Source organism: Micromys minutus (assembly GCF_963924665.1).
Source record: "Micromys minutus genome assembly, chromosome: 13".
Taxonomy (NCBI): Eukaryota; Metazoa; Chordata; class Mammalia; order Rodentia; family Muridae; genus Micromys; species Micromys minutus.
The window spans coordinates 11,739,461-11,750,945 of NC_137982.1; the positions used below are offsets into that span (position 1 = coordinate 11,739,461).

The window sequence follows — 11,485 nt, forward strand, 5'->3', positions numbered from 1 at the left end:
GAAAAGAAGGGAAGAGATGCAATGGTATTTAAATTCAAAACAATAAATAAATAAAACTTTCAAAATAAGAAAGCTAAATCTTTTTAAACATTAAAAAGAGCACTGTGATCCTCACTTTAAACTATATAAAGTTACATGCATGTCAAATTTTCTAGCATAAAGTTTTATAAGAATAAAAATCAGAATGTGTAACTTCCAGTCTAGTGCAGCAAATGGGGAAAGAAAAAAATAATAAAAAGTAGGAAATCCACAGTTACAGGGAATAATATTAGCATAACTCCAATAAATGAATAAGTCAGACTCAAAACTAAAGCCATAAAACTTTATATAATGCAATTCCCGATGAATCAAATGTCATGTGTGAAATATTACATTCAATAACTAAAGAACACACATTTTCCTCAAGCGTTCATGGAATATTTATAAAAGTTACTGTCTTCATTACTTTCTCATTCCCCAGGACAGGCGGTGCAGCACAGAGGACAGACAACCACATCCCCAGCACAGAGGACAGACAACCATATCCCCAGCTTCCTCAAAGATCCGGGGGTGTGTTCAGAGGGCAGAAGCAGAGGGAAGGGCAGAAAGGCCTGCTAGAACTCACTCCTACATGTCACTAGGTGGCAGCTCACAAACCCAGGGACGCACACATGCTCAAGCTGCTGAGGACACAAGGTACAATGCCCTGCAGCCCCACATCACAGAAACACAGCCAGTGTTCTCTCCATCCCTAAAAATGGCCTTTAAGCGGGATCTCTGGGAGCAGTCACAAGGAGAAGGGGGCCCAAAACAAATTAAAGAAATAGCAAGATTGTGCACTTGTTCACTTCATCAACATTTGTTATAAAATGTAATTTAGGTGTCAGAAATGCATTGGAGATGCTAAACCTACCCCCACGTGTTCAAAGGACCGAGTGCTTGAGTATGACAATCTTCACAACTGTGCTCATTTTTAGCGACGAGGAACCTCTTCAGAGAGGAGAGGCACCTTGTCGGGGCTGCAAATCCATGTGACAGAGGCAGCCATCAAATCAATGTCTGTGGTTTTTCAAGATTCCAAGGAGGAAGCAAAAAAAATCAAAACAAAAATAAGACACACACGGGGGGGGGGGGGAGAGAGAGGAAGTGCACAGTTCTTCCAGTTCATATATCAGCCCTCCAATCTCCCCAGTTAAGCCACCTACTTGTTTGTGAACTCAAAGACAATGGTCAGATGCTGTGCAGATGCTACAATAAGTTTCCTGTGGTAATGAAAATGATGTACAAAGCCAGAGACCCACAATGGAGTCTTTAAAAGCCAATTCTTACAGAATGCATGGAACTTCAAAATTACAATTGATGCCGGGAATGGTGGCTCATGTTTCTAGTCCCAGCCCTGGGAAGGCCTAGGAAGGTAGAATCCCAAATTGGAGGCCAATCTGAGAGCGCCTTATCACACCCCCCCCCAGATACAGCTACTTTTTAGTAAATTAAAATCTATACTACTTAAAAACATTGGAATATGTTCCCCTAACTGGGGGCTGCCTTGTCTGAGCTAGTGGGAGAGGATGCCCGTAGCCCTGCAGAGACTTGATGTGCCCGGGTGGGGGGATACCCATGGGGACCTCTACACTCTCAGAGCAGAAGAGAAGGGGCATGCATAGGGAGAGGGACTTGAGGGAGAATGATAGGGATGTAAAGTGAATAAATAATAAAGAATTAATCCCACACCCAATCATCCCTTTGACCTTTACCCAAATGTCCTCCTTCCACAACCTCTGAGTGTTCTGTTACCTACTGTGAGGGTGACGATCAGGGATTGAGCAACACACACACACACACACACACACACACACACACACAAGACCCTAGGCTTGATCCCCAGTGCTGCAAACAGCTACCAGCACCACCGGATCTGCCATCTGTGATACCACTAGAGCCCAAGTAGAGCAGGGTACATTCGGGTCCCAAATCCCCGTGATGAAGATGAAGAATGGTCTTATGTGCTTGGAATAAACTCAATCAGCAGACTGACATTTCTTTAGTCCTCCTAGCTAATGAAATTGGATTAAAAACAGAGCACACATAAAGACCCATGTCTTCACTGCCCCGTAGAAGGAAAGGAACTCCAACAGAAAACAGCACTATGCCCAGCATTGGGCCAAGGTGATGCCTGAGCCTCCTCCACGCCTCTCACAGACACACTTGACGGGGCAAGTGTTATCACAGCTGAAGACACTCGGGGAGCTAACGGCCAGGATTTTACCCCTTAGCCACCTGGTCCTCCCCCTTGGAGCAGAAAGTTGAACAAGGCCAATTAGCCTTACAATATGCTCTTCAGAAATAGATTTCCAAGGGAAATAAAACGTATGGGTGGATTTTTCCATTCAGCATGAGCTGACAGAAAACCAGGATCCAAAACTGCCCACAAAAATGAAGAGACGGTGCATACCGCATGTGTTCTGCACCTTTAAAAAAAAACAGCCTCGGAAAAGGCCACATCTGCTAAAAAAAAAAAAAAAAAAAAAAAAAAAAGTGGGATAGTTACAGAGCCTGGAATTTACTGTCTTGAAGGGGCTCTTTAAGAAGTTAGTCTGGATGCTGAAGCTATTACATGTATTGTTCAAATACCAGTGGCAGTGAATTGTGATTCTTCTGTGATGACAAGTTTAACTAGCAAAGGGGAAATTCTGGCGGATTAGACGTTAAAATAGCATGTCATCTGAAGGAGAACATTTGATGGAGTGGGGCATAAGCTGTTCTCAAGTACAATGCTCTTTTCAAAAATATGACATAAATTGCACTATCGTTGAAACTGGAAGGGGGGGGCAAAAGCACCGTGGTTTTCATTTTGTACTCTGCCCTTGTCCAGGACTCAAGGAAAAGAGATGCAAATGGCTGGTGGTCTAACATCCCACAGAGGAGCCTGCTGATCGTCAGGGGATCACCTCTGTGCCTCGCCGGACTTGGAAGGAGTGGGTGCTGAGTGTTCTCTGCCACACAGGGTGTGTTTCGGCGTGTTGTGCTTTAAGTGCTATTTGTAAATGTGGGTCTCTTGGCTCTGAGTGATTCTGCTGTCATTTAAGAATTATGGGTTGGATAGGGAAAGGGAGGGATAGAAAGTGGAGAATTATAAAACACCCGAGAAAGGAGTGTTGGAGCACTGCCAACTGCTGGTAAATCTGATTCCCTTGCTTAGACTCTGGGCCTGCTTCTTTCTCTAGCCTTTACCCGGAAGCAATAATGGCGGGGGTGATGGCCTAGTTCCTTGCTTTTAGCAAAGGAATAGCAAAAAAAAAAAAAAAAAAAAAAAAAGGTTTAGGATTGTACCAGCCACTTGCCACTTGTACCTATGTAGCATTGGGCTAGCCCTGTACCAATCACTCTCAAACCTCAATTTTCTCATCTTTACCTTTTCTAAACTGGAGATGATGAGAGACAGCATCTGCCTGAGGTTGGTGTGAGGAAGAGATAAAAAAAAAAAAAAACCACAGGAAGTGTTTCAACTACTTGGTTTTCTTACATGTTTTACTACAATTGTGTGTGTGTGTGTGTGTGTGTGTGTGTGTGTGTGTGTGTGTGTGTGTGTGTGTTTGGCCCACATGTAGTCTGTGCATCACAAGAGTGCCTGGTGCCCATGGAAGTCAGAGGGCATCAGACCCTCGGGAACTGGAGTTAAAGTTGTTAGCCACCATGTGGTTACTGGGAATCAAACCCAGGTCCTCTGGAAAATCAGTCAGTTCTTTTAGCTGCTGAGCTGTCTCTCCAAACCCCGTTCATTCAGTAGTGTGTGTGTGTGTGTGTGTGTGTGTGTGTGTGTGTGTGTGTGTGGTGTACATGTAGAGACATGCCAGAGTGTTTGTGTGGAAGGCAGAAGCAACTTACAGGGGTCAGTAGTCGGTCCTCATCTTCCACCATGTGGGTCCCAGGAACCAAACTCCAGCTCATGAGGCCTAGAGGCAACCTCTTCTACCCACTGAGCCATTATGCCAGCTTCTCAATCCACTCCCTCCCTTCCTCCCTTCCTTCCTTCTTTCCTTCTTTTCTTCCTTCCTTTCTTTCTTTCCTTCCTCCCTTCCCTCCTTCCTTCCTTTCTTTTCTTCCTTCCTTCTTTCTTTTCTTCCTTCCTTTCTTTCTTTTTTTCTTTCCTTTCTCTTCTTCCTTCCTTCCTTCTTTATGTACATGGGCATTTTGTCTGCACGCATGTCTGTGCACATGTCAAACAATGCTGACAGAAGCCAGAAGAGGGCGTCAGCTCTACTGGGACTGGAGTTACAGTTGTGAGCCTCTGTAAGTATGCTCGGAGTTCAATCTGCGTCCTCAGAAGAGCAGCCCGTGCTCTAAACTACTGAGCTGTCTCTCCAGACTCTCAATCTACCATTTGTCCATTTGTTTACTTTTGGTGCTGTCCTGAACTCACTCTACAGACTAGGCTGGCCTTGAACTCAGAGATCTGCCTGCCTGTCTTCCAAGGACTGGGATTAAAGTCACGTGCCACCATGTTCTGGCCTCAATCCACTCTTAATGAACACTAAGTACTTGGTCCCATACCTAGTACATACACCTAGCAAAAAGTACTTCACATATTACAAGTGTTGAGACAGTCATGTGCATATGCTGAAGATTGACAGGGACCTTTCAAGGACACACTGGAGTGTCTGAAACAGTTTACACTGCAAGAGCTCTCAGGACAGGGCCTATGGAAACCACTGCCAACAAATGTCCTCCTATCAAATCTCCCTGTGGCCCCATTCATGTTATGTCATGTCCATGGAATCATGACACTCATACATAATGTCTGTCCCCAAGGAAATCAGCTCACACACTCAACACCTATTCTCTGTGGTATCTTTTCTCCCAGGTCTCCTTTAATGAAGGCGACAAGTAAAAAAGCAAACAAGCAAACAAACAAAACCACATAGGAGATGAGAAGTTTTCCTAGAGTCTCCAATGTGAGCAGGAACCATTGACTCCGTCAGTGGTGATTTTTGGACGTGTGGCTTTCCTTTACTAGCCTGAAATTACTTTATTTGCATCTGCAAGTTTGCAGAGCCACCATCTGTGAATTTGCTCTTGCAGAAACAAATCGAAAACCCTCTATGGGCGCAGGTAAATTAGACCTGCCCTGAACTGAGTGACTGACTTAACCATCAGACTTAGCACGAGAGACCACTGGGCAAGGGAAGCTATGTCTACACAGCCACAAGCTGCAGGGCAGTGTAGACAGGGATGCAAGCTTCTTGAAACGGTCGATAGCTGGCTCTCTGAGCTGCTTTCTGCACCTTTCTGCTTTCCATGTGCTCCCTAATCCACCAGCATGTCGCTCTTGTATCTGGGACCTGCTCCCCACTACCTGCCTTGTCCTCACTGTGTGGGATTTCCTTTGCCCACTCAGATCCCAGGCAGGACTATGGCCATCTGTTTGCAGCTCTGTGCCCCCTCAACGAGAGCCTATTTTCTTCACACCCATTATTGTAGCCTGCAGGTGAGACGAGAACTGAAGCCTGGACTCAGGCAGGGCGGGGTGTCTCTTGCAAATGCAACCTCTGTCTCTCAGTCACTATATGACCCTGCATGAGTTCGCCTTCATGTACTTCAGTTTCCCTATCTATAAAATGAATACAATAATGCACATACTGTAGTGGGTGGTTGGGTTGAAATACTTGTCTGGTGTAGAGTAGGAGCTGCATAAGAGTTCATTACTTCAGCCATCACTATGGGTTTTAGATACACGTGGAACTAAAAAGAAATCAAAAAGGGAAGGGAATGCATATGCCCAATAGCTGGGCATATTTCTGAATTCAAGAGCTAGCCAGCTCACAGCCCCCTGGGAAGTGGACCATGGTGGGAAGGTTCTCCCTACACACCTCAGGGAGTGTGAGCACTCACACTGGCAGTCATAGCCTGCCTTCCTTCCTCTCTCTCTCTCTCTCTCTCTCTCTCTCTCTCTCTCTCTCTCTCTCGCTCTCTCTCTCTGAAACAAAATCTTGCTATGTAGCCCAGCCTAGCTTTGAGCACGTGCGACCACTCCTGGCCATGACCTCATTCTTTTCTGGGCTACCCACTCACCTCCACTAAAGCCAGTCAGCAGGAACTCCCATACTCTTGAGCAGCACAGCTAAACATTCAAGGAACCCTGACACACAGTCACCCCCATCGGCCCCAAGTAGAGGTTCTCCTCAAGTTAGAAAGGGTTTTGTCCAACACCACTCCCATAAACCCTATGCCCTAGTGCATCCAATGACATATCTGTTGTGCCACAAATGTCCCCTGTTCATTTGATAGGTATCTCTTGACAGGGACACCAGTGACACAAGTCATGTTATTCTGCCTTTAGGAAGGGTGGCATTAAGTCACAGAGAAGGCTTTTTGTTGGGAATCAATTATGCTCAAATACTAGAATGTGCATCTTTGCCTACATGCCAACATGGTTTATAAGTGGTGGAAGGCAGGCCTAAGATGGGAGGGGCAGTCGAGGTAGGCTCCTAGAAACTACCTATTCTGCTGGGCTCACTGATGCAAGGGTTTAACATTGTCATTTTGTGGTTAAAGTGGTAGGCTGAGCGCCTGAGTTTTCTAAACCTACCCTCCTTGTTCAGCTAAGCAAACAGGTCTGAAGAAGTCCACTCACTTGCCCACAGTAGTACAGCTGATAGACTGAAGACCCTTGGACTTCTGCGATGGCCTGCAAGGTTTCCCTTCAAGAATGAGCCCAAGTCCGATGACATGACCTGACCCAGCTCACTCCTACCGGTTTATCTCTCACTGTGCCTGCTCCCTGTCTACGATCCAGCCAGTGCTACCACAAAGCGCTGCATGCACGCTGCTTGGCCCATACCACTCCCTCTATCAGAGACCCAAAGGCCACACCATTAAATAACTTTGGTCAACACTCAAGACTCGTTTGGGCTTCACTTCCCCCAGAAAGGTGTCCTGGAGTTGGCCTCCTCTGCCTCCCACAATACACAGAAACACTCGTCACATAATATGTTCATGCAGTCAACAAATATTTATTGAGCACCTTCCATATGCCAGACAACTTTGAGTACAGCAGTAACGAAACAAAATGCCTGCCCTTGAAGAGCTTACATTCTGGGGAACAAAACAGACAATAAGCAAATACAACACAATGTCAGATAGAGAGGTTCATGCTATGAAGCAAACAACAAGGGCTGGAGATGCTGGGAGCATCACCTAGGAGGCCTCTCTCAGGATGTGCTACTTGATTAGCGGTCTCAAGAGGTGACAGAGAAAGCCATGCACATAGCTAGCTGGGAGAGGAGCAGTTAAAGCAGCAGGAGCAGCAGCAAGCAGCAATGGTCCTGCAGACTGGGACTACTTACTGCTAGGCATGCTTGAAGACAAGGGCACATTTAAAGTGTGAGTCCCTAAACCCAGCACAGAACTTGCTATCAACACAGTGGATATTTGCAAAATAAAGGAATGAACCTGGGCTGGGTTGGCTGAGCAAGATCAAGCCTGCTTCCTGTCTCTTCTCAAGGATGAGCTGAGCACAGGCACAGGCTGGCCAGTCTGAGTTCTTAGCCATTTTCTATCCCTAGACTCTCTGCACTAGATCAGCAGTACTGACAAGTCCAAGTTTACCTTCCTGGCCCGCCTATCTCTGGGCTGACATGGAACTTTATGTACAGTTTAGACACTGTAGAATCGAGTCTCACCAATCCACCCCCAGTTTCCAAGGTGTGAAAGTCAAGACTGAGAGGGCTCTGACACCTGGGATTGCCAGACCCCCTCCCCACCTGACTCTTGGTTTCCCTCCAAACCAAACTCTTTCACAGGGACATGGTTCTTCCTGTGGTCATCTCTTCCCAGTCTCCAACTTCATTAAACCACTTTTACCACAGCCTCAGCACAAGGCTCAGAACCTGAGCCCTCAAGCTCTCTGTGACAGTCCCCGGAATCTGCCCCTAGAATCTTTAGTGGACCCACTTGTAAAAGTTCACCAACAGCTGCTATGCTGTAGATAAGGTCAGCCGGCTTCATTTACTCAGCCAATGGAAATAGTTGGTGCTTTGCCCCGCCCCGCCCCCTTAAAGGACTGAAATGAATTCAAGGGTGAGTGATTCATCTCCTCACCCATGCTTTCACTCCCCCACTTACTGTCACCTGCTACATCCCCTGAATCAGTGTCTGCGGTGGTGGTGGTGAGAAAGGAGGGTGATGGAAGTAGGTTGTCACTTGCCAAAACCTTTTGTGCAATCATTAGGCACTAAGCCCCTAATAGGAACGAACCGGCTTCACTTTACCGAGGTTAACGGGGCCAAAGAAGAAAAGCAGCGTGCTCAAGGTCGCACAGCTAAGTTGAAGAGCGTAGTGCGGCGCTGTCGAGTACAAACCTGGCCCAAGAGTGGCTCTCTAAGCACCAAAGTTGATTCAACTTTAAATATAACTTAAATACAAAAAGCGATAGGGGGCTCCTGGCCCCGGGACCAATGGAGGAAGAGACAGACATTATAAACCAGGAGCTTGAAGAGGCCAAAGCTGCAGACTTTTAAAAAGCTGTAGGGGAGCAGGGCAGGGACGGGCTGACCTGACCTGGGAAGTGGCTCCGGGGGCCAGGCCTCCGGACGACCCCCCTGTGCCCACGCGCCGGGGCCGCGGGCCTCACCTCCTTCCACCTGAGCTGGCGAAGGCTGATCTTTAGCGCGTCCAAGGAGGTGCGGGCCTTGGAGCTGTCCACGGTGACGGGCCGCACTGAGCCCGAGCTCCGCCGATGGCTCCGGCCCCGGCTCCGGGTCTTCACGAGCTGGCTCAGGGCCCGCGCCGCCGGCCTCGGCTGGACCAGGGGCAGCGCGGGCGGCAGTCTCCGGAGGCCACGGGCATCTCCTTCCTCGGGCGCGCGGCGTCGCGTCGGGGTCGAGGCCGGGCCTACGGCCTTGGGCTGCTCCTCCTGCTCCGGGCGCTCCGGCTCCCCGGACGCGCGAGCGTCCACGCCCAGCTGCTCCCGGTCTTCCGCCGCTAGCGACTCGGCCGCCGCCGCCGCGTCCGTCTCCCACCCGGCCGCCGGCTCCCGCTCGAGCCTGCTGCGCCGCATGACGCTCAGGGCCGGTGCCGGCGCCACAGCCACCGCCGCCGCCGCCGCTCCGCCGTCCAGGCCCGCGACCAAACTGCCGCCGCCGCCGCCGCCACGCGCTCCCCGCCCGAGCCCGTTGCCATGATCTCTCAGGCTCCGGTTGACAGGGATAGTCGCCGCCTCGGGACGGGGCCCGGCAAGGGACAATCACCTGCCGGGGCCCGGCGACCTCACAAGCGAGGGTGCCCACGTGACCAGGCCTGTCACAGAGGCGGCGGCAGCCATCTTGGAAGAGGGCAGCCAACCCGCTGAGGCCCTGGCACTGGTAGAAGACACAAAGTTTCTGAGCGCTCAGGGCCTAGCCAGGAATGGCTGATATAGTGAGGTTAAGGGTAAAAGGTGTTGCGCTCCTGTCCGGCTCCCGAACTTGGAAAGAGAAGAACTTGTGAAGAGCGACATCTTTCTCAAACATGAGACTCAGTTTCCCCAGACCTACAGGGGTACCTCCAGACCCACTACATTTATCGATTTTTTTCTCTGTGCGTCTCAGACTGAGGTGGGAAACCACCTTTGTCGGTTTTCAAGTATCTCTCGCAGAATGGAGAAGCCCTTCAGATCCCTAGATGTGTAGAGGACAACACGTTTTATCATAATAAAAACCATATAACTAAATGTGCTAATTAACTATTATATATACATACATATATATATATATATATATATATATATATATATATATATATATATATATATATATATCGCCTATATATATGTATGTGTACCATGTATGCGCCTGATGCTGGAGGAGGCCAGAAGAGGGCATCAAATTTCCTGATGTGACCTGCCGTGTGGTGCCAGGTCCTCTGGGAAGGCAGCCAGCACTCTTTTAACACTGAGCTGTCTCTACATCTCTCATTTAATCTATTTTTAATTCACATTTCAGTGGCACTCAGTACATTCATATTATGGTGCAAACTACCTCTCCCATTCGTCTCAAGAACTTTCAATATTGAAAGCATAACCACAAACTAACTCCTGGGATTCCCACCCCAACCCCAGCCCCAGCCACCACAATTCTATTTCACCCTTGAATCTAGTTACTGTGGTACCTCTTGTGTTTGTCTTATTTGGCTTCTCAAGGTATTTTTTTTTTAACATTATAGCAGGTATAAGAATTTCTTCATTCTGTTGTATTCTATGTGTGTGTGCATAATTATTTTTCCATAGACCTATCTGTGGACTTTTTTATTATTTTAATCCCTTGGCTCTTGTGACTAATAGTGCCATTAACATTCATGTTGTTGTTTAAATGGTCTCTTTATGTAGATCTTGCTGTCCTGAAACTCACTGTATAGACTACTTGGTATCAAACTCAAAGGACCTGCCTGCTTCTGCCTCCTGAGTGCTGAACTCCTATGCCCAACTAAAGTTGTCATAAAAATGTAAAGTTGATTTAGAAGAAGGCTCTTCTTTCCTCCTGAAGAAGCCAAAGTCTTGCTTTGGAGATTCCCGGAGCTGTCCATGGTACCCGAAAGAAGTCTCCTCTGCCCAGTCATTCACTCTCCCTCAGGAGTTGTTAGTTCATGGATATGCTTGCAAATGGAAAGTTCTGGAGATAAATGGTAGGACACCCCAAATCCTGTCCCACCTGATGTCTCTGGTGTTAGTTGCCACAACCCTCATTCATTAATGCTTGAAAACTGTCAAGACTTCAACATACCACCTCCCTCCTCTCGTAAAGCTAGTCCATCCCTAAAGTCTTGTGGCTTTTACACTGAGATCTCATTTCTCTTGCCTTCCCTGTCATCGCTGTGTCGGGGCAGCCTCTGCTTTTTTTTCTGAGCTGTTGCAGCAGCTACCGTACGTCTTTACTACATTCTGTCCGTTCACACTGCTCCTTCCAAGCTTAGCGACACCCCTGGTCGCCCAGCTTTTCTAGATAAATTTTGAGCATTAGCCATCTCTTTATATCCTCATTTCTGGAATCACACCCTCTCTTTGTCCCTGTGACAGTTTACACACTGCCCCCCTGACTGAATGTCCCCTTCCCTAGCTGTCTCTTTGAGCAACTTCTCTCAGTGTCCTCAGGAAGAAGTAGCTACAGTCCGTACTGATGGTGGACACGGTAACCCTCTACCACATCCTAACTGTCACATCACAGAGCAATCACCTCAGCCTCCCCCATCAGTCTAGGCAAGGACAAACTTGACCTGATTTCTCTCTAGAAAAGACCAGGCATAGCGGTCTACAGATAGAGAGCACAGGAATGCTCTCTAAGTAATAAATTATTTACAATGTATCAGGCAAAGTGAGATGGCATGGCCGTGGCCTAGTCCAGTGCCTGGCAGAAAGGATGTACTCAGTAACTGTTGTATGAATAAATGAACGGGGAATGAATGAAATTTTACATGGTTCAGATATTCCACACGAGAAAGCAGCTAAGTTAACTTGGCAAATGCTGTCTGCGACAGC

The 11,485-nt window shown here is 47.8% G+C and overlaps 1 protein-coding gene across 1 annotated transcript in view; it reads right to left on the minus strand.

The window, feature by feature from the left end:
• Positions 1 to 9,057, minus strand: part of TTLL11 (tubulin tyrosine ligase like 11) — a 220,079-nt gene extending 211,022 nt beyond the window's left edge. Inside the window, exon 1 of the mRNA XM_080927546.1 lies at positions 8,609 to 9,057. Within this exon, the coding sequence (XP_080783672.1) occupies positions 8,609 to 9,034 (426 nt within the window). The 5' untranslated portion in view covers positions 9,035 to 9,057. The remainder of the gene's footprint in view (positions 1 to 8,608) is intronic.
• Positions 9,058 to 11,485: the final 2,428 nt, after the last annotated feature.